Source organism: Hibiscus syriacus, unplaced genomic scaffold, assembly GCF_006381635.1.
Source record: "Hibiscus syriacus cultivar Baekdansim isolate YM2019G1 unplaced genomic scaffold, ASM638163v2 tig00112215_pilon, whole genome shotgun sequence".
NCBI classification, from domain to species: Eukaryota; Viridiplantae; Streptophyta; class Magnoliopsida; order Malvales; family Malvaceae; genus Hibiscus; species Hibiscus syriacus.
The window spans coordinates 2749683-2773867 of NW_024063268.1; the positions used below are offsets into that span (position 1 = coordinate 2749683).

The 24185-nt window shown below is 38.3% G+C and overlaps 1 protein-coding gene across 2 annotated transcripts; it reads left to right on the plus strand.

Annotated features, from left to right (window-relative positions):
• The first annotated feature begins 1965 nt into the window (after positions 1-1965).
• Positions 1966-23420, plus strand: LOC120175764 (U-box domain-containing protein 62-like). Of its 2 annotated transcripts, XM_039182330.1 has the most exons (9): positions 1966-2273; positions 17458-17770; positions 17871-18159; positions 19873-19954; positions 21730-21787; positions 22185-22273; positions 22435-22530; positions 22597-22667; positions 23040-23420. In XM_039182330.1, the coding sequence occupies exons 1-9, from the start codon at positions 2085-2087 to the stop codon at positions 23164-23166; spliced, it is 1314 nt and encodes a 437-aa protein (XP_039038261.1). In that variant the 5' UTR covers positions 1966-2084; the 3' UTR covers positions 23167-23420. The 2 variants fall into 2 exon arrangements, with proteins under 2 accessions (XP_039038261.1, XP_039038260.1); XM_039182329.1 differs by lacking the exon at positions 1966-2273 and having other exon boundaries at positions 17151-17770.
• The last annotated feature ends 765 nt before the right edge of the window (positions 23421-24185 follow it).

Sequence of the window (24185 nt, forward strand, 5' to 3'; positions counted from 1 at the left end):
AAACCAGGCGGTGGTGTGTTCATCTTGGATGAACATATCAGAGGAAACAAAGGCAAAAGGGGGAGGGCTCGTTTTGGTGAGAAGAGAAGAATGAAAGTTTTCATTTGTTTTAATTTTTTTAACATATATACTAGACCCACGGATGCTTTCAGACCCGACCCATACATAAAAATGACTCGCGTGTTCTTTAAAACGGTTAAACCGTGCATTTGATGCCTCTGTTTTTATAAAGTTCTAATTTGCCCCTTAGGTTCCAAGTGTAATTCGAATTCCTATTAAATTTGGCCTTAAATTTCATTCTATTTTCAATTTAGACACCATATATATATATATAATTATTACGTTTAAATCCTTATATTATTATTGTATATTATTTTGTATTATTTATGCTGATATGCGTGTATTCTTTATATTTATTGGTACAACATTATTAATATACATAAATTACTAATTATGCTTATGATCATTTCTTATTTCTAGTATAATATCCTATAATCGTATATGTATATATTTCAATTCAACTTGATACTTATACTATTATTTTTATTTATTTCATATTACTTAATTTGTTGTACATATACGCATCTTTTATATATTTTACCTATATACCCATTATTAATAAATATATTATTTTTTTAAATTATTCCTATGTTATTTTCTAATATATATATATATATATATCGTATTTTATTTGTTTTGTACACATATTTTTATTTTATTATTATTGTTATATATATTTGTTATTATTTTCTTTTATTTGATTATTTTCCTATATGATATTACCTATATATATATATATACATATATATATATATAGGTAATATATATATATATACTTTTATTTTATTTTAATTAAATATTATTTTATATATACCTAATTTGGACTATATGTCCTAGAAGGGGCCGCTTTTGTCTTTAATCAAATTTTCCCCCAACTTTCGGTGGAGTAATTGTGGGGTAGGTTTTATTTTTAAATATTTATTATTTATTATATATATATGTTTTATTTGTTTGGTTTTGATGTATATATATATTTATTATTACTATATATATTTTTTCTTTTCAAATTGTACTATATGTACATATTATTTTTTCCCTTATCTTATTTATTTAGTTATCTATTTATTTATTTTTCTTTATTTTTCTTTATCTTTGATTTATTTACTCATATTTGTTTATTTATTTATCCATTTATTTATGTATATTGTCTTTGCTTTTTTATCTCGTTTTATTCTTTTTCCCTTTTATTTTATTTTCTTTATGTTATTTGTTTTCTTCAATCTAACACGTTCACTTTTAAAGGGTACAACTTTCAAATCAATCTACGGTAAGTAATTAGGATCAGAGTTTTACCTTGTAATTTAAACTTATATTTTTCTTAATTAAAGACAACTGAAAATTACATAGTACCAAAAGGGTGGTTCAAGGGTGCTAATCCTTCCTTGACCGTAACCGACTCCCGGATCCGACACATCTTTGGTACGACGCAGATCAGGTAAGAAATAAGGTATTCGATCAACCCATTTTTCATAAAATAAATGATCGGTGGCGACTCCAATCCACATTTTTCAAGTCGAAGCCTAATTCCGGGGCCCAACCGAAAGACAGTTCCGACAATTTATAACTTAATTCTCAAAGTTATATTTATTTTAACACTTTAATATCTTATTTTCCCAATTTTAGTACCTAAATCATTATTTTGATCTCATTTTATCTAGAAAGTTCAATGTCTAATAAGAATTTACCACATGTTATGTTTTTAGTGACATTTTTTTTTTGTAAAGTAAGATGATAAAAGATAATTTATCCTTTAAAGTGGGATAAAATAAGTTTGGATATCAAATCGAAGCAAAGGTATAATTTAGAGACCAAGATCACAAATTTTACCTTTCTTGCAATGTACGAGGAAAGCGACGTCGTTTATATCTTGTGGGGATTCTGATAGCTTCCTTTTCCTTTGTATTCCACTAGAATCCGAAGACAAATCTAAAACCCTACTGCTCCTATCTTTGGGAAATCACCAAATTGGCTGCCTCAAATTCCCAATCTTGCCCCTAAAAGATGCTAAATTTCCTTTGATTACCATGTCGTCCGAGGAAATCAGCCTCCAGAACGGCCCTGACGTCTTCCAAGCGAACCCCATACGGACCTTCAATTGCGGACCTCCGATCACTAATCGACCCGGCTCCAAGATCCGAGAACTCACCGGCTTCATCGACGACAAGATATTCTCATTCCTTCCCTCTCAACCGCCCGAATTTCGCTCCTCCAACATCTTCTCCGCCGCCGTCAGCTGAAAATTAAAGACAACTGAAAATTACATAGTACCGAAAGGGTGGTTCAAGGGTGCTAATCCTTCCTTGACCGTAACCGACTCCCAGATCCGACACATCTTTGGTACGACGCAGATCAGGTAAGAAATAAGGTATCCGATCAACCCATTTTTCATAAAATAAATGATCGGTGGCGACTCCAATCCACATTTTTCAAGTCGAAGCCTAATTCCGGGGCCCAACCGAAAGACAGTTCCGACAGCCTGGCGACTCCGCTGGGGATTCAGGTAAGTGAGTCAGGCTAAGGTAATTTCCAGTTGTCTTTTTAATGAAAAGGTAAGTTTAAATTTTAAGGTAACATTTCGATCCTTATTACTTACTTTTGATTATATTTTCAAGTAAATAGTTGTACTAACCGTTTTTTAATGATTTCAGCCCTTAAAGATTTTTCATCCAAAGGCTCTATACCCGAGCTCTGAACCCGTTTTAAGTGGGGGTGAAAGCGACGCCTTCGTGTGAATTTATTCACCGTATGGGCCTAGCAAGTAGCCTTCGGGATTCATATACCTTATGCCTTCGTGTGAATTTATTCTCCGTATGGGCATAAGGGAATGTGTCCTCTCGAGTTTAACTTAGTCCACACAAGCCTGTGATGGGTTTCGGACTAAGGGTCTGGACGGTCCAAGGGGGCGCCAGCAAGGAGAACTCGAGTACCGTTTTTAGAACCTAAACCGGGAGACTTTGAATAAATAGAGCCTACCCCAAAACCACATTGCAAAACCTAGGACATTTCTTTCCTAACCCTTTTTTTTGTGTCCTTATGTTTTTTTCCTTTACCATTTATTTTTTTTTATTTTTTTCTATTTTACTAACCTTTTTGCCTTTGTGTTTGTTTTTAGCATTTGCATCGTAACAAGAGGCCATTGATCCCTAAAAAGGTGTTTATTAAAACTCAAATAATCTGAATTCATGGACAAAGGTGTTGTAATACAAGAGATTGAAAACGCTGAGGCACGACTATGGTCCGAGAAGACTCAAAGTGGAAAGGGAGACAGTCTTCAAGGAAGCTATGTGTCAGAGTTGGTTCACTACACCCCTATCAGCCTAAAACAGAACAATGTACAAGAGCTTCGAGATATCTGGGATAGTTGGAAGAATGATCGGAGATAGAAGTTCAGCCAACGGTACAGTGACATTGCACTCTTGCTTCATGTTAAGACTGATGAGCCCTTAATCAGAGCTATGGTTCAATTCTGGAACCCGGTATATAGTTGCTTCACTTTTAACCAAGAGGACATGGTGCCCACCATCGAAGAATACACTACACTGCTGCATTGTGAAAGTATCAAGCTTGAGCGAGCCTACATTAAACACATCAAAAGTCAGCCCTTCAAGAATGCACTGGCCAAAGTTGCGGGAGTAGATGAGAAATGGGTAATCGATCGGACTCAGCGTAGAGGCAATGGAGAAGGAATTGAATGGATTCACATAAAACAACTAATGAAAAACCACCCTGATGAGTGGAAGACTATAGACCTTTTTGCACTGGGTCTGTACGGTTTGATCATATTTCCGAAGGCTTTGGGGTGCATTGACACTGTCGTGGTGGAACTATTTGAGCAACTTTCTAAACGAGTTAACCCAGCATCAGTCATCTTGGCCGAGACCTTTCGATCTCTCAACCATTGCCGAAGAACTGGCGGAGGAAGATTCACCGGGTGCATTCAGCTCCTTCAGGTCTGGATTCACAACCACTTCTGGAAGACTGACGGGGTTGCCTACCGCCGTTTCAGCACCACCTATTCACCTCTAGGTGAATTTATCACCTTAAAATGGCATGAAGGTGCCTCGAAAGAAAAATGGATGAAGGTCTTTACGCATCTTCAAGACCGAGATATTGTCTGGAGAGCCCCTTGGTTATTCCTCAGTGATGTTCTTTTTCGATGTGGTGACTCCGACACTGTGACCTTACTTGGACTTTGGGGAGCAGTCGGGTATGCTCCGCTATTAGCACTTAGACAATATGGAGCACGTCAGTTTGTCCCAGCAACGTGCGGGTTGGCTAGGTCAGAGTTTGAGTATCACGGCGACAGCTATAAGAAGATGATCAAAGAAGCAGCCGATTCGTGGAGGAAAGTATTCCGGATGGATGTTGTAGCTGCCAGAAGCATGCTCACTCTGGATTATGTGGAGTGGCGAAGATTGAGAAAGAATGACAACATCCCTGTGCCAAACTGTGATGACACCCGAACCATGGAAGAACATCTCAGGCATGTCCCTTCTGAATTCGAGATAGCCAAGACCGAGTTTGAAGCCGTGAATAGTGAGCTGAAGCAAAGGATAAAGGAACTTGAAGCCGAGCGCTATCAGTGGAAGCTAGATGCTGACTCTCAGAGAGACCGGGCAAATAAACTGGAAAGAGAACAGAAAAGAGTCTGTTTTGAGTTCGAAGACTTGAGAAAGGGGTATCAAGATAAGGTCAAGGATAACGCCAAATTGAAGGTAACCTCTGAATACTGGAAAGACGAAGCTCATAGCCTGAAAAGGAAGTTTGAGGGGCCTGATGAGAAAGCTTGGAAGGAACAGATGAAGACTGCCCAAAGACGCTTGGCAGATAGTCAATATCAGAACCAGCGCTTGAGAGTTCGGGTAGCTGACTTAGAAAAACAACATGAGAAATATGGCAAGACAATAGCTGAGTTAGAAGCTATTGTAGATGGGTTCAAGAGGCAAGCAAACGAGCGTCAGATGGTGCCCTTCGACGGAGGATTACAATGGCGTTTTAGTTGGGAACAAGCACAGCGAAGGGTGAGGGCCCGAGACGCAACCATCCGAGATTTCCTGGATCAAGTGCAAAAAGCAGCCCGTCATCTTCACGGCCTAGCAAGGGAAGCTGGTGTGGTTCGACAAGGCATTCAACCAGTGACAGATGAAGGCAGAAGACTTGTCAACCTACTGGAAGCTGTTCGGGGTCTAGAGGATTTAGTCCGAATGTACCTTTAATCTGTTTTTTTTTGTCTCTTAAAAGATAAGACATTTTTGTCTGAACAAGGGTTATTTATAATAATGAACACTTTTCTGGATCAATGCCTCCAATTGCATACATCATGCATTGCATTTCTTGCATTTTATATTTCATGTCTGTTTATTTTATATTTTTCATGTTTTTACATTCGTATTAACTAACAGAACATGTCTCAGACACCGAGCTTACCACCACAAGCATCAGATACACATCACCCGCATAATACTCGAGCAAAAAAGAGACAAATGGAAGCCAGAATGGAGAATATCAAAGAGCACATGGCAAGACTTCAAAAGGAACTAGAAGATAAAATGGCTCAGAACAGTGAAACTACTCTTGAGTCCATCAAGAAAAATCAGGAGTCCTTGGTCGACCAAATCGTAGCCAAGTTGTCGGGTCTACAGCAAGCTAGTGCATCAGGGGGCATCTCTTCTGAGGGGGTGGCCATACCACCAACCCCGCAAGTGGTTATCTCACCCGGAATATTACCCGGGGACGCATCTGCTACTAAAGGGAAAGCAGCACTACCTGGGGACTCATTCGTTACCAAAGCGAAAGTTGCACCTGCTGTGAAGATACAAACTTCTACAATCATCCCTGATGATCATCCGGATGATAATCATGTCCCAGACTTTGATGAGGAAGATAAAGCCAAAAAGATGGAAGAAAAGATAAAAATATTAGAAGATCAAATAAAGATGGTCCAGGGAGACCATGATTATTATGGAGTGGACGCAATGGAGCTGAGCCTAGTTCCGAACTTGGTGCTTCCACCAAAGTTTAAAGTTCATGAGTTTGAGAAGTTCGACGGGAACAGTTGCCCTTCAGCCCATATCACTATGTTCTGTCGAAAGATGACAGGATATGGCGGGAATGACCAACTCCTGATCCATTGTTTTCAGGAGAGCATGTCCGGTTCAGCTATTCGGTGGTACAACCAGCTTAGCCGAACACATATCAAGACGTGGAAAGACTTAGCCAAGTCTTTCTTGGAGCAGTATAAGCATATCAATGATATGAGACTAGACCGTGTCATGTTACAAAGCCTAGAGAAGAAACACAATGAGAGTTTCCGACAGTACGCACAGAGATGGAGGGATTTATCTGTGCAAGTTCATCCACCCTTGGATGAAAAGGAAACAAGAAAGCTATTTGTACAGACCTTGAAGGCACCTTACTTCGGGCACTTGGTAGCAATCACGTCGGGAAGTTTCTCAGATTTAGTCATGGCCGGTGAAATGATCGAGTTGGCCATTAAACAAGGAAAGATTGAGGGAGGAGACACCAGTAAAAAACCCCCCATGAAGAACAAAGAGCGAGAGATCAACAATGTAAACACCTACAGTGTCAACAAGGGGGTTACGATCTCAAGCTCAAATTCCACAGCAGCTGTACCATCCGGTACTTCTAGACAGAACCAGAGAGAACCAAGAAGAGAAAGGGAAAGGGAGCAGTTTGACCCCATTCCCATGACGTATAAAGAATTATACCAACAGCTCTTCGACACTCATGCAGTGTCGCCTTATCCTATGAATCCAATAAATCCCCCTTACCCGAAATGGTATGACGAGAGCGCCCACTGCGAATACCATGGCGGTGTGCAGGGGCATTCGATTGAAAGTTGTCTTGCATTCAAGAGACTTGTGCAACGAATGCATAACAAGAATTGGATCACTTTCAACTCCGGAGCACCAAACGTCGCCCAGAATCCCTTGCCCAATCATCAGGAGACAGGAATCAATGTCGTTACTACCGAAGGGGGCAGAAAAGTTAAATTGAGTGTTTCAGAGATCAAATCTCCTTTGGCTTGGGTATGGAGCCAAATGGTGAAGGCAGGGCTTCTTGCACCATATCCAGATACGACAGAAAATGAAGATGGTAACCATTGTTGTTACCACAACGAAGAAGGACATAAAGTACAAGATTGCCCAGAGTTCAGATTGTTAGTCCAACTCATGATGAACCGGAAAGAGCTGGAGTTTTACGAAGAAATTCAAGATTCTTTGGAAGCAGATGTTTGTGCCACCGGAGAATCATCAGATAGAAAATTTGGTAGGGGTAGTCCTTTAATAATTACCCCTAAGGCAAGCATGACAGTGACAACACCATCCAAGGTGGTAATCTCCGCACCTCGGTCTTTTCAATATAAGGACAATCGGCAAGTGCCATGGAAGTACGAGTGTCAGGTGAGTACTTCCGGAGGAGGTAATAGTAAAGTGGGGCAAAGACCACTGGAGCCGTTCAAAGAAGATGTGCTAGTTGTCAATGAACCTATAAAGAAGGAAGAAGCTAAAGAGTTCCTCAAGATCTTGAAGCACAGCGAGTACAACATTGTAGAATAGCTCCACAACTTACCTACACGTACTTCAATGCTAGCACTATTTTTAAGCTCGGAAGCACACCAAGAAGCTTTGTTGAATGTCCTTAATCAAACGTTCGTGCCATAAGACATACCAGTCAGCAAGATGGATCGACTGGTGAACAATATTCAAGCTGATAATCTCATCTCGTTTTCAGATAATGAGATTCCATCAGGAGCAAGAGGCCGAACGAAGGCGTTACACATTACTACCTACTGTAAGGGGCACGCTTTACCAAGTGTCTTAATCGATAATGGTTCAGCCCTGAACGTGATGCCTTCGATTACATTGAAGAGGCTACCAATAGATACCTCTCATATGAGAGCTTGTCAGAATGTGGTCCGAGCATTTGATGGGACCAAAAGAGAGGTAATCGGAAAGATCGAGGTACCATTGACCATCGGACCAGCCACCTATGATGTTGAGTTCCTTGTGATGGATATCATGCCGTCCTATAGCTGTCTTTTAGGAAGGCCGTGGATTCATCAAGCAGGTGCAGTACCCTCCACGTTGCACCAGAAAGTTAAATTTGTCATTGACGGGGCCTTAGTAATTATCAACGCTGAGGAAGATATCGTGGCAAGCGTGACCACGGAGGCTCCATACATCGAAGTAGACGAGGAAGCAGTAGAATGTTCGTTCCGCTCCTTGGAGTTTGTGAATGCCACATTCGTGGCGGAAGGAAATAGAATCCCAAGACCTCGACTCTCCAAATGCACAAGGATGGAGATCAAGCAAACCCTGGGCCAAGGCGCCAGAACCGGGAAAGGTTTTGGGAAATATTTGCAAGGGATGATCAATCCTGTCCTTCCTATCTCAAAATTAGACCAATTTGGGCTCGGTTTTCAGCCCAGTTATCATGAAAAGAGAAAGGAGATCCAAAAGAACCGGGAGAGAAGATTGGCCAGATTGACTGGGAACGAATTTCAATGGAAGCCCATGACATTCCCGCCGCTTTTCAGAGCATTCAAGTCAGGTGGTTATGTGTTTGAGACCACCATATCCGAGTTAGAAACGGCTCTGGAAGATCTGAACGTTAATGCCGTGACCACAGAAGATGTTGACAACGGAGATAGATCCGGGATATGCCTTCTGCCACATGGGTTCGTGCCTAGCAGTTGGTCGGTGGAAGAACTACTTGTGGTTTACAAGAATCTTTCAGAGTAATATTCGAACTATCCCTATTTTCCTATACCCAGGGCAATAGGTGATCTTTTGTAAGGGTGAATAAATATTTTGTTTAAGTTTAATAAAAGATGCATTTTTATTTTCCATGGCAAACAAACTTTTCTTTTATTTTTGAATTCATTCTCTATCTCATTCATTCCAGTACTTCATTTCCAGTTACTCTCAAAGTTAGTTCTTAACCGTTCCGTGTGGGATATTATCCTCTCACACATGCATATCTTCTTCCTTTCAGGTTCCCAGATAACGATAATGTGGGCACTGATGATCCTGATCCAGAGGTGGATTTTGAATCAACCATTTGTCTTGGGGAATTTGATGAATGCGATAATCAAGAAGAGTACAACTTGCCTACCGAATTGTTGAGAATGATAGAAAAAGAAGAAAAGCAAATACTGCCACATGAGGAGGCGATCGAAATCTTAAATTTGGGCACTGAGGAAGATCGAAAGGAGGTTAAAATCGGCACAACTCTTTCGACTGAAGCAAGAAAAAACCTGATAGTCTTACTTCAGGAGTACGGAGATGTGTTCGCTTGGTCGTATCAAGACATGCCGGGACTAGACACAGATATGGTAGTTCACAAACTGCCAATCAAACCAGAATTCAAACCAGTGCAGCAAAAACTGAGAAGAATGCGACCAGAAATGCTCCTTAAGATCAAGGAAGAAGTCAATAAGCAATTTGATGCCGATTTTCTCCAAGTAGCCAAATACCCGGAGTGGGTGGCCAACATAGTGCCTGTGCCGAAGAAGGACGGGAAAGTACGCATGTGTGTCGATTACCGGGACCTTAACAAGGCAAGTCCCAAGGACAACTTTCCTCTGCCACACATAGACACTCTGGTGGACAATACGGCCGAGAACGCCTACTTTTCATTCATGGATGGATTTTCGGGGTACAATCAGATCAAGATGCATCCCGAAGACATGGAAAAGACCACTTTCGTCAAAATGTGGGGAACTTTATGTTACAAAGTGATGCCTTTCGGATTAAAGAATGCTGGGGCAACATATCAGAGAGCTATGGTGACCCTGTTCCACGACATGATGCACAAAGAAATCGAGGTTTATGTCGACGACATGATTGTCAAGGCACAGACTGAGAATGAACATGTCGAGAATTTGAGAAAGCTCTTCCAAAGAGTGAGAAAATTTCAGTTACGGCTGAACCCTAGCAAGTGCACCTTCGGGGTGACATCCGGGAAGCTATTAGGCTTTGTAGTTAGCAGAAAAGGCATTGAGGTTGATCCTGATAAAGTCAAGGCTATCCAGAGTCTATCTCCACCACAAACACAAAAGGAGGTCCGAGGTTTTTTAGGAAGATTGAATTACATAGCTCGGTTTATATCTCAGTTAACCGATAAGTGTGATTCAATCTTTCGCCTTCTTCGAAAAAATAGCCCTGGGGCATGGGATGAAAACTGTCAGATTGCATTCGAGAAGGTAAAAGAGTACTTATCTCACACTCCTATCCTGATGTCCCCTATCCCAGGCAAACCTCTGTTCCTGTATCTCTCCATATTCGAGAACTCCATGGGGTGTGTCCTGGGCCAACATGACGAGTCCGGGAAGAAGGAAAGAGCCATCTATTATCTAAGCAAGAAGTTCACCGATGGAGAGATCCGATATCCTCCTATTGAGAAGGTTTGTTGTGCCCTGGTCTGGGCCACAAAAAGACTCCGACAATACATGTTGTATCACACTACTTGGTTGATTTCCAAGTTAGACCCATTAAAATACATGATGGGTGTACCTGCTCTATCCGGAAGGTTAGCCCGATGGCAGATGCTTTTGTCTGAATTTGACATCGAATACGTAAGCCAAAAAGCGGTAAAAGGCAGTGCCAAATCCGATTTTTTGGCAAGCAGAACTGATAAGAGCTATGAACCGCTGGACTTTGATTTCCCAGATGAAAACTTGATGGCCATATCTTTAGAAGAAGCAGATACTTCAACAGACAGCTCCTGGAGAATGCATTTCGATGAAGCATCAAATGCGTTAGGACATGGCATTGGGGCAATCCTGATCTCTCCGGAAGGGAGTCATTACCCATTTACCAGCAGACTAAACTTTGATTGCACCAATAACATGGCTGAGTATGAAGCCTGTGTCTTGGGAATTCGGGCTGCACTGGGGCAAAATACAAAGACTTTACGGGTGTATGGTGACTCAGCCTTAGTAATCTATCAGCTCCGAGGAGAATGGGAAACTAAGGATATAAAACTGTTAGAATACCGGAGACTAGTGCTGGATCTACTCGAAGAGTTCGACGAAGTCACCTTCCACTACGTGCCTAGAGAAGAAAATCAGATGGCTGACGCTTTAGCTACATTGGCAGCCGCATTCAGGGCTGGTGGGGAGTCTGAAATGATGCCAATCAACATGCAGTCGTATGAGTACCCAGCTCATTGTTACCAAATTGAAGAAGTGAAAGATACTAAGCCTTGGTACTACGACATTCTGCAATATATCAAGCATCGGAGTTATCCAGAAAAAGCCACCGAAACTGATAAGAGAACCCTTAGAAGGTTGGCAGTTGGATACGTCCTTGACGGAGAGGTTTTATACAAGAAAAGCCATAACCAAGTTCTGTTAAGGTGCGTCGATGCTGAAGAGGCAAAAATAATAGTGGAAGAAGTACATGATGGAGTTTGTGGAGCATATGCAAATGGGTATATGATGTCAAGACAGATAATGAGATGCGGATATTTTTGGTCCACACTGGAAAGCGATTGCATCAACTATGCTAGGAGATGTCATAAATGTCAGATTTATGGAGACAAGATAAATGTTCCACCCCATCCGCTTCATGTAATGACGTCACCATGGCCTTTCTCTGTGTGGGGCATGGACGTTATCGGGCAAATCCATCCGAAGGCTTCGAATGGCCACCGTTTCATTCTCGTAGCAATTGACTATTTCACGAAATGGGTAGAGGCTGCGTCATATGCCAGTGTCACTCAATCCACTATTTGTAAGTTTCTGAAGAAAGAAATTATATGTCGGTATGGTCTACCTGAAAGGATTATCACCGATAACGCAACAAACTTGAACAACAAGATGATGAGTGCTGCTTGCGAACAGTTCAATATAAAACATCACAATTCCACTGCTTACAGACCAAAGATGAACGGAGCAGTAGAAGCAGCAAACAAAAACATTAAGAAGATAATGGAGAAAACGACTGAAACTTACAAAGACTGGCATGAGAAGTTGCCTTTTGCTTTGTTCGCTTATCGAACCTCGGTACGAACTTCGACTGGGGCAACTCCATTTTCATTAGCCTATGGAATGGAAGCAGTGCTACCCATTGAAGTCAAGATTCCGTCTCTCAGGGTCTTGTCAGAAGTTAAACTGGATGATGCGGAGTGGGCACAATCCAGATATGATCAGCTTAATCTGATAGATGAAAAAAGACTGAAAGCCATTCATCATGGTCAAATCTATCAGAAACGAATGATCCGAGCACATGACAAAAAGGTGCGCCCAAGAATATTCCGCGAGGGAAATCTGGTGCTAAAAAGAATTTGGCCAGTCCAGAAAGATTTCCGAGGAAAATGGACGCCAAATTGGGAAGGACCTTATGTCGTAAAAAAGGCTTTCTCCGGAGGAGCCCTCATCCTGACTAAAATGGACGGACCTGAATTGCCACATCCCATCAACTCGGACGCAGTCAAGAAATACTTCGCTTAGGATGAAAACCCGAGAGGGCGTCCTAAGTTGAAAAAAAACAAAAAAAAACAAAAAGAGAAGAACGTTTAGGGTGAAAACCCGAAAGGGCGCCCTAAATTGAGAAAAGAAAAAAGAAAAAGAGGAAAAAAGAATAAAAGAAGAGAAAATAAGGTGGGTTCAAGATGAAAACCCGCAAAGGGCATCTTGCAACCAAGGATGAGTCCAAGTTGAAAACCCGGAAAGGGCGATTTGGATATTAACAGTGGAAACATCCCGGCACAGGAATCTTCTATAAACTCAATAAATCGGAGAAATGTCGCACTCTCCCAAACGTTGTCGCATTTTCAAAAATCCTTTGGCAAAGGCTGCATTCAAGGTCACCAAATGACTTTTCAGCTCAGAAGTGCCCACATTATCGAGATCTAAGACGTTCATTTACACATCATCGTGTATTCGTTTTCTAGAATGTTTGCCATGTATTATTTGTTCTTCTCCTCCCTTATGAATAAGACCATCTTTCCTCCAATTCCTTTTGAGCATCTTGAATTAGATTTAAACCTAATGGTTTATTTATTTTTTATGAAAGATAATCGCATATTACTGTACAAAGATTCATTGAAAAGTATAGGTACCCAGAAGCCGATCAAGGCTCATGCACATGCTTGAGATGGTTGAGGAGCATCTCCAAAAAAACAAAAACCAGAATGTGCACATCAGATTCAAACATTTGAAGAATTCAAGATCAGAGATCGGAACTTCAAGCTTTCAAAATCAAGAGTCAACAACGACAGGCCACCGGAAATCAAGATTTCTCTCCAGAGCCCAGAATAACATATGTTGCCCATACATTTTAGGCATACCTAAGAGCATGACATCCATACCATCGCATATATGCATATCTTTTCAGGTTTTACCCAGAGCCAATTTCAACTTCACAACGAAGGATATTGGACTCCAGACAACGCATGTTCAACTTCACGACGAAGGGACCGCTGGTTGTCAATAAACATTTCTTAATTTCAGAGCCAATTTCAACTTCACAACGAAGGATATTGGACTCCAGACAACACAAGTTCAACTTCACGACGAAGGGACCGCTGGTTGTCAACAAACATTTCTCAATTTCAGAGCCAATTTCAACTTCACAACGAAGGATATTGGACTCCAGACAACGCAAGTTCAACTTCACGACGAAGGGACCGCTGGTTGTCAATAAACATTTCTTAATTTCAGAGCCAATTTCAACTTCACAACGAAGGATATTGGACTCCAGACAATGCAAGTTCAACTTCACGAAGAAGGGACCGCTGGTTGTCAACAAACATTTCTCAATTTCAGAGCCAATTTCAACTTCACAACGAAGGATATTGGACTCCAAACAACGCAAGTTCAACTTCACGACGAAGGGACCGCTGGTTGTCAACAAACATTTCTCAAATTCAGAGCCAATTTCAACTTCACAACGAAGGATATTGGACTCCAGACAACGCAAGTTCAACTTCACGACGAAGGGACCGCTGGTTGTCAACAAACAATTTCCCAATTTCGGAGCCAATTTCAACTTCATAGCGAAAGATATTGGCCTCGAAACAGCACAACTTACATTGGATTTTCAACTTCACGACAAAAGATATACAATTTCAACTTCACAAACAGATCGACTCAACTTCACGACGAAGGGGTCATCCGTAACACAGTAACACCAAAGTCTTCAAGTCGAGTTTCAGCTTCACAACGAAGTATCTTTGGCTAGAAGACAATCCATGAGCTACTTCCAGTACTTCTAGTTTCGAATCAACCTCACGACGAGGGGGTCATTTCGTATTGACAAAACAATTTCAATATCGAATCTCAACTCTACGACAGAGGATATTCGATATGACCGAAATTTGTGTCTTTTAATCTTTGATCTATTATCATTACACGATAATGAGCAAAGAGGGGCAGCTGAAGACACTTAATTTCGTTTATGTTTTAAATAATATTACATATTATAACATTGTTAAGTTTATCTACATTTGCAGGCCCAATTTACGCAATAACCCTAGTTCATGGTTCCCAACTGAGCGCCGCATACCCAAGACTCCCCATGCTCCACGCCTCGCCAGCCGCTCAACACGCCCGGTTCTCTCGGTCACAAGCAACGGTCGTGGGTTCCAAGCAACTAACAAGAATTCAAACAATGAGTTTCAGTTTGTTTAGGACTCTATGACTAAAAATAGGATGTAAATAAACTATAAATGGATGTAATCAGAACCCATCAAGGGGGGATTTTTTTTTTGGATAGGAAATAAAAGCGGAAGCTTCTGAGCAAAACCACGAGTATCATCAAGGCAAAACCGAAACGTTTTTGAGTTTTTGAGAAGAATCAAAAGGTAAAGTCCATACCTTTCTTCGTTTTGGTTGCTTGCATGTCATTGTGTTGAGTTTTTGAACCCCAAAAAGCATTTTTTGACCAATGAACGAAATGAGGCCATTCTTTCCGAAAACTATTTTCTAGATCTGCGCTTTTCCGAGAGTTTTTTTTTTTGAAAAATCGCTTTGCTTTTCGGGTTGTTGAAAGAAAGGGCTTTTTAAAAATATAGGTTTCGATGTGGACTACCGCCGATGAGCGGCGGCGAGGCGGTGGTCACCGGCTGGAATCTGGAAACCAGGCGGTGGTGTGTTCATCTTGGATGAACATATCAGAGGAAACAAAGGCAAAAGGGGGAGGGCTCGTTTTGGTGAGAAGAGAAGAATGAAAGTTTTCATTTGTTTTAATTTTTTTTAACATATATACTAGACCCACGGATGCTTTCAGACCCGACCCATACATAAAAATGACTCGCGTGTTCTTTAAAACGGTTAAACCGTGCATTTGATGCCTCTGTTTTTATAAAGTTCTAATTTGCCCCTTAGGTTCCAAGTGTAATTCGAATTCCTATTAAATTTGGCCTTAAATTTCATTCTATTTTCAATTTAGACACCATATATATATATATATATATAATTATTACGTTTAAATCCTTATATTATTATTGTATATTATTTTGTATTATTTATGCTGATATGCGTGTATTCTTTTATATTTTATTGGTACAACATTATTAATATACATAAATTACTAATTATGCTTATGATCATTTCTTATTTCTAGTATAATATCCTATAATCGTATATGTATATATTTCAATTCAACTTGATACTTATACTATTATTTTTATTTATTTCATATTACTTAATTTGTTGTACATATACGCATCTTTTATATATTTTACCTATATACCCATTATTAATAAATATATATTATTTTTTTTAAATTATTCCTATGTTATTTTCTAATATATATATATATATATATATATATCGTATTTTATTTGTTTTGTACACATATTTTTATTTTATTATTATTGTTATATATATTTGTTATTATTTTCTTTTATTTGATTATTTTCCTATATGATATTACCTATATATATATATATATACATATATATATATATAGGTAATATATATATATATACTTTTATTTTATTTTAATTAAATATTATTTTATATATACCTAATTTGGACTATATGTCCTAGAAGGGGCCGCTTTTGTCTTTAATCAAATTTCCCCCCAACTTTCGGTGGAGTAATTGTGGGGGTAGGTTTTATTTTTAAATATTTATTATTTATTATATATATATGTTTTATTTGTTTGGTTTGATGTATATATATTTATTATTAATATATATATATTTTTTCTTTTCAAATTGTACTATATGTACATATTATTTTTTCCCTTATCTTATTTATTTAGTTATCTATTTATTTATTTTTCTTTATTTTTCTTTATCTTTGATTTATTTACTCATATTTGTTTATTTATTTATCCATTTATTTATGTATATTGTCTTTGCTTTTTTATCTCGTTTTATTCTTTTTCCCTTTTATTTTATTTTCTTTATGTTATTTGTTTTCTTCAATCTAACACGTTCACTTTTAAAGGGTACAACTTTCAAATCAATCTACTGTAAGTAATTAGGATCAGAGTTTTACCTTGTAATTTAAACTTATATTTTTCTTAATTAAAGACAACTGAAAATTACATAGTACCAAAAGGGTGGTTCAAGGGTGCTAATCCTTCCTTGACCGTAACCGACTCCCGGATCCGACACATCTTTGGTACGACGCAGATCAGGTAAGAAATAAGGTATTCGATCAACCCATTTTTCATAAAATAAATGATCGGTGGCGACTCCAATCCACATTTTTCAAGTCGAAGCCTAATTCCGGGGCCCAACCGAAAGACAGTTCCGACAATTTATAACTTAATTCTCAAAGTTATATTTATTTTAACACTTTAATATCTTATTTTTCCCTATTTTAGTACCTAAATCATTATTTTGATCTCATTTTATCTAGAAAGTTCAATGTCTAATAAGAATATACCACATGTTATGTTTTTAGTGACATTTTTTTTTGTAAAGTAAGATGATAAAAGATAATTTATCCTTTAAAGTGGGATAAAATAAGTTTGGATATCAAATCGAAGCAAAGGTATAATTTAGAGACCAAGATCACAAATTTTACCTTTCTTGCAATGTACGAGGAAAGCGACGTCGTTTATATCTTGTGGGGATTCTGATAGCTTCCTTTTCCTTTGTATTCCACTAGAATCCGAAGACAAATCTAAAACCCTACTGCTCCTATCTTTGGGAAATCACCAAATTGGCTGCCTCAAATTCCCAATCTTGCCCCTAAAAGATGCTAAATTTCCTTTGATTACCATGTCGTCCGAGGAAATCAGCCTCCAGAACGGCCCTGACGTCTTCCAAGCGGACCCCATACGGACCTTCAATTGCGGACCTCCGATCACTAATCGACCCGGCTCCAAGATCCGAGAACTCACCGGCTTCATCGACGACAAGATATTCTCATTCCTTTCCTCTCAACCGCCCGAATTTCGCTCCTCCAACATCTTCGCCGCCGCCGTCTCTTCCGCCTCCACAGACCGCCGAGACCCGCCCAACCGTCACCATAGGAACTGGGAGAGAAGCGCCGAGGGTTGCTCCACAAACAGTGGCGAAGACGAATCTGACGGAGACGATGTGGATGACGAGGATGATGATGATGACGACGGAGAAGATGGCGACCAAAATGATAATAATAATAACCGCAGTAATAGTATCAACATAAATAATAAAAGCACTAGTGGAAATGAGACTGTAAGTAACGCAGGAAGTGGAAACCCCGAAAATATGGGAAACGGAAAAGCAAAGCATCCCTTCGGTTAGTATTCCTTCTATTTTGAGAATTTATATTGATTTCTATATGGATAAAGGGGGTTTATTCATTTATTTTTGTTTCTTTGTTAATTATTGTTGGAAAGTGGGAGGGAGCTGCAGAGAACTGGTAGTAAAAGAAGGAGGAATAGGGCTGGGGGTGGGAGACGGTAATACTTATCAGAATGCAGTGACAATTGCCGATCCCAGTGGGGATATTTATTACACCCAGTATTTGCAAGGTGGGGAAGGGTCTGCTGCTAGTGGTGGTAATGGTCAGAAGGATATCTTGGTGGGGAATGGTGGTGGTGGATGTGGGTTTAGTGGGAGGAAAGATGTTCCCTTTATGAACGAGTCCGGTGAGTCCTTGCGGACCATTTTTTCCGACCCTGTCACGTAAGTGCTGTACTCAACTTTAAGAATGTTAAAGGAATAATTAGTGATTTTATTTCTACCCCTGATGTTTATTTCGGCTATCATGTTTTTGGTACTGGTGCTTAGTTGGTTAAATATAGTTCGGCTTACGAGTTTATATTTAATGTTTACTTGTGGCTGTGTAATTGATATGGTCATGAATTTTAAATGTCCTTGGACTAGTGAGCTTCAGCTGAGATTATTAGATGCAGGGAAGTTGATTAGTGTTTTATGTTATTGCAACTAGTTATGTATGCTATGCTGCAAGGCTAGTGAACTAGTAGGATTGTCCAGAAACAAGCTTTCTTTTCTCCGGGATCATTTAAATACGTTTATCGGTAAAAGACTGTCTTTCAAGGCATCCCTTCCGTTACGCCTTAGAACTAGACAACAAAAGTGCCTCATACGCTTTTGAGCAAGGCCTATTTGACCAGTCGCACGCCTATGCCCCTTTTTTTGTATGGCTATAGGCATAACGAAGGGCTGCATGATTTAACTTCTCTTACATTTCTTTTAAATTTTCATTTTTTTCATTAGATGTGCCTTTACTAGTAAGAAAGGGATAGTATCAAACCTTTTGCTTCTCAATATTTTTGTATTCAACTAATGAGTAATGACATTGACCATAAGGAAAGCATACATAATTGCATATCGAGTCTGTGTTGTCAAGGCGTGTTCCTAGGCATTCCTGGGCCTTAATATTATTCAATAGAAAGGCCTCGGACCCTCTCAGGCCAGGCCCATTTAATGAGGTGCACGCCTAGTGCACCTAGGCACACTTTTTTGTAAGGCGATAGCATGAAATACCCTGTCTGATTGAATTTCTTTCATTTCTTTTATTTTTCACCTTTTTTCATTTGAGATACCTTTTCTTATTAGAAAATGATAAATCCGACTCTTTACTTTGTACTATTTGAGCATTCAACAATTAACATAAGGAAATCATGCATGTGTACGAATGAAAAAATGCATATTTTATAGACAAACTAGACTTCACTTTAGATTTTATTATATACTTTAAGATTTATATATATTTATATGTTATAAAAGTCTCACACATATACTTACTGCACTTCATTTCACTCAGGCTATTACTTTTTTTCGTTTGCACCTTGTGCTTGAGTCAGTATAAGGGTTTAAGCACCTACAGTGTCCCTTGCACCCTTGACAATGATGTATTGACTAATAAAAATATTGTATGTTTTTAGATAAAATAGACCACCCTTTAGAGTTTATTTTATTTTTTAACCTTTATATATATATACAGACAGGCACACAAAAACTCATATAATATTGTGCTTTACTTCACTTTGGCTAGCGCTTTTTTGTGCCTTGTGCCTGAGGTAATATAAGGGTAGTACCTAGAGTGTGCCTTGCGCCTTTCACAACACTGCCTTGAACCCAAACTTAGCTCAGTTGGTTCATGTAGCCATCTTTTAGAGGTGGCATCTAGCAGGTTTGAGGTTTAAATCCCAGTATCTGCGACCCCTTTCCCATCCCTAGGCTATGACTTCCTTTTTTTATTTAAAAAACTAAAGATCGTCTTCTCTTTCTGCATATATATTTGATTGACCTGGTGATTTTTAGTTGTTACTTATCAGGGAATTGTTGTACTTAAAGAAAGAAAGCGTAGGGTAAAAAAGTTGGACTGATGTTTCAACCATACGTTTGCTTTACTTCACTTTAAAATTTCAGGGGAGCACTCATGGACGATGCAATGATATTACCTTGTGGACATTCCTTTGGTGCGGCTGGAATACAGCATGTTCTTAGAATGGTGGGTTTTTGAGAAAACCTATTTCTTGCATTATGATGCTTAATTGTTGACCAAGTTTTTGCCATGCTTTAAAGAATTATGTTTGATTTCCAAGGGATGGCTTGAATCACTACAAATTATAGGTTTAAATCTAAAATAGGCTATTTGGTTATTTTCTGTGTTATAGGTATAAATGCCCATTTTGCCATATTTCAGAATTAGTTAGCACTCACGATTACTATAGTACTAGTCTTATTACCATCGCTTCTTTCTGAAATCAAATGAGGATCTGAACATTTTTATTTCCTCTCAATTCAACAATAGCAAGTGAGAAAGCAAGGAAATTAATATTTCATCTCTTTCACTGGAGAAGAGCTGTTGTCTTTCTTCAGTTATTAGAACCTTATCTTGTAGAATATGCATCTAACAAAATAAACTTATTATTCCCATGTTGCATGCTACTATTAGTATTATATTGCAAGACAAAAGGCAAATCAGTTGCAAGAATATTTTTTTTAAAAAGATGGAAATTTGTATCAGATTCAGCATCAAGAGTAGTCCCATATTGCAATGGAAAACTATATTAATCTTCTAATTATAACCCATCATTTCCTTTGGAGAAGAGGTTGCACCACCTAGAAAAAACTAGTTTATCGCATTCCTTTCAAACTCAATTTGTTTTATCACATTCCTTTCTAACTCAATTTGTGGCTTTCTTGTACCTTGATAGACGCCTAGACCCTTAAAAGGCACATTCTTGAACCAAACAAGGTCCCTACTTTAAGACCACATAACGATTTAGGTCTTTGTATCAAACACCTTCCTTTCTCATCATTTTCATGGCAATGACTTTCCCTTTGAGAGAATTTTAAGACCGTGAACCTTCTTTCTCTATATGGGTCATGGCAAGGTAAGTAGGTGAAACTTACAGGCTAACGCTCAAGTTTTTTATTCTTCTAGAGTTTTGTGGAGCAGTCAAAGTTAAGAGTTGAAAAGTAGACTTTGGCTGTGAACTTTAGCTGTAAACAGTGAGGTAAATTATAGTTTTGCTGCTGAGGGAGAGTGAAGTTGGAAGCCTAGCTGTAAGAGCCAAGTTAGAAGGAGCCTCAGGCCCTCAGCAAAGGTCTTATGAAAGGATTTGGTGACTGGAGATTGGTTGATCCTCCAAGGGGTAGGGGCTTCAATGGAGCCTGAGGGAGAGTGAAGCTGCAGGGGCATCAATGGTACTACCATTTCATGTTCAGCTTTGGTGGTGATTGCATAGAGAATTTATTGAGTTTTAGTTAGATGTCAGTACTAATATTTGATTGACGAAAGCTCAAGAATGGTAATAAAAGAATCAGTCAAATCATAATTGCCTGAAGATTCACTGACAGCATGAGGCCGTCTAGGGCACTGATAATAATACCATTATGCTTTGTTCAATGTAAATTTCAAGGGTTTTATTCCTTATCTATTTGTGTGTTTCTTGTATTAACTTCTAGGCGAAGTTTATGTGGCTGAACTTGTTACAAGCCATCCAGAGTTGCCAACTGTGCATTGATTCAAGTGTTTTTGCAGGCTCATGATATGACATGATTTATGAGGTGGCTTTGCATATTCTTTTCATTGAATCACTGTTGAATGAGTACTTTTTTTATATATATAATAATTTTATGTGCATCATTTATCTTGTTTTTTTTTTCTGGATTATTTAACTGGCTCTTGGGTTAAAACTTCTTGGTCAGTCTTACCCAGCCATTTATTTGCAATGATTATAACTACATATTAATTGTATATTATGAATGCATTATCAGAAAGTTTGCTACACTTGTTCGCAGTCAGTTTCAGAGGAGTCGGTAGCTCCTAATCTTTGTAAGTAATTTTCTTTGGTTTCGAAGGACAATGTCATCTTCTTGTTGGAATTTCGGTTATGGTTTTTTAATTTTTGGAATTTGCTAAATTTTTCTGCAAGACTAATATGCGTAGATTAGTATCTTATTGGTATCATTAAGCACCCATCTTTTTGTGCACGTATTTTTCTTGGATGTCTATGTTTATCCCTTACTCTCACGTATTAAATAAAAAGTTTCGTCAACGAAACCTAGGCTTCCTGAATGTTAGGTGATTTGCAAGACATGGTGAAACTTGTGTCATTAGAAAGGCTATTAATATTTTAATATGCAAAAGCTGCCATGTTCTATGCTATATATACATTATTTATGTTCTTTAGACATTTAGTTATTTTCTTTTTGTTAATGTTCAAGAGCAGCTCTCCGAGCTGCAGTGCAGGCATTTCGTCAGGAAGAAGAGTTACAGTTCTACCGCTCACCTAAAAGGAGGAGAGAAAGATTTGATCAGGTTACTCTTTTTTTCTTTCTTCCTTTTGGAGCTTTCAAAACCCCCTTGCTGTATTTGGTATTCCTCTCCAGTGGCTTATGCATTTTAATTTGCTTGCCATTGCTTTTAACGTTTCTGTTCTATCATCGTTGATTCATTCTTCTATTTGTATGTTCAAATAGGATAAGAGTAGCTATGGTGAATCAATTATGATGGATCTTCCAAGGGGTAGGGGTGTCCAGTTTCCGTTTGCTGTGACAGACAGGGTTATCATAAAGGTACAAGTACCGTCTTTTTTTGGGTTGTAATGCCTGTTTTAGATGACCGGAGATTGATTGATACAGGGTAACAAGAGGACACCACCACGCTTTGTTGGACGTGAGGCTGTTGTAACTACACAATGCTTGAATGGATGGTCAGTAACAACCTTCTTATCTTTTATCTCAAAAATGGGTTGCATGACTTGTTATCAATATCGGATTTTTACATGATTTATTTCTTGAAACACGGGATCTCCCTTGTTCTTTCTCGCCCACACACACTTCGTATTAATGATTACAAAATCTTGAATCAACTCATACTCTACCAAGATATAGATATACTGGTTGGGAAACAGAGTTGGCATCAAAATAGCCCAAACTTCTGTAACGGGTATGCTTTACCTAGAGCTTGAAACTAGTTATCCGGTTTCTGGGGCTTGGTATTGCCCTGAATTTCTGCTTCAGCTCGAATATGTAGAGAAATAGAAACTATCCATATTGCTTTATTACAAAATTTTGATTTTCAGGTATGTGGTGAAGACGTTGGACAATGCAGAGAGTGTTAAACTGCAGTATCGGTCGCTTGCCAAAGTTGCAGACGAGACATCATCGTCGAAGGCAACATCGAGCAAGGCGGGACCAAACTGGTTGTAGTTCACCTGTGCAGCAATTAACTATTACACGGGGCATTGCCGATTAGATTAGCCGAGGTTCGATGTTTAATCTAACTTCAAATACTTCTTTCCACTATTATTATTACAGTGTTTCATGAAACCGAACATAGAATGTGGTATTATTATTATCCTTGTAAATTACGAAAAACGCTTCTCTCACTCACGTTGTGTAGCTTGAGAAACCCTAAATTTAAGTCCTCCAAGACTCCAACATATGTAATCATTTTTCAATTACAATATATAGAGAGAGAGCGGGAGAGAGGAAAGAGATTATTTTATACTAGTGTAAAGTATATTAGTTACATGTTCTAAAATCTTTTACTGCAATTGGTTAGATATTTACATCATGTTCTAAATATCTTTTAGTACAATTCATTGTATATTTGATGTAAAAAATATATTTATAAAAATTAATTTCACAAATTATTATGGTAAAGTGGAAGAGGTTTATATACAAAATTTTCGGTCTTGACTTTTTAATTATTTTATTGAATGGGGTATAAAATTATAAGATAAAAACTTTTTTGTAATAATTTGAGTTATTATTTAAAAGTATACTTCTGTCCTATTAAGATTATTATTTTTGTTCTTATTGCATTTCGGTGGTAAAAAATATTCCAACTTTGATTTTATCCGTATTTAAAAAAAATAAGTCAATTGTATAAACCAATTTATTTAAGTGGTTACAGGAATCGTTTTTATTTTTAAAGGTCAGAGTTTGAGTACCAGTGACTGTAACATGGTGATTAAATGTTTATTGTCAATTGATTGAAAGTATTTAGAACATATACTATTTTATAATCACCTCAACTTAGTAAAAAATATTCAATCAAATAATTTTCAATACATTTTTCATAAAATTTTACTCTTCAGATCATTATTGTCAAAATTAAAATTTAGATTATTATTATTTAAAATAAATTTTAAAACTATGTACACATTTCATTCTCAAAATGTTTTCCTCTTGATATTATTTAAATGCACCCAAAAAGTTTCACC

What these genes read in the sequence shown, in the direction of transcription:
- LOC120175764 (XM_039182330.1), top strand. Translation starts at nt 2,085, where the DNA reads ATGTCGTCCGAGGAAATCAGCCTCCAGAACGGCCCTGACGTCTTCCAA. An exon ending in AAAAGCAAAGCATCCCTTCG is followed by an intron (nt 17,771 to 17,870) that starts GTTAGTATTCCT and finishes ATTGTTGGAAAG; the next exon opens with TGGGAGGGAGCTGCAGAGAA. An exon ending in GGAGAGAAAGATTTGATCAG is followed by an intron (nt 22,274 to 22,434) that starts GTTACTCTTTTT and finishes ATGTTCAAATAG; the next exon opens with GATAAGAGTAGCTATGGTGA.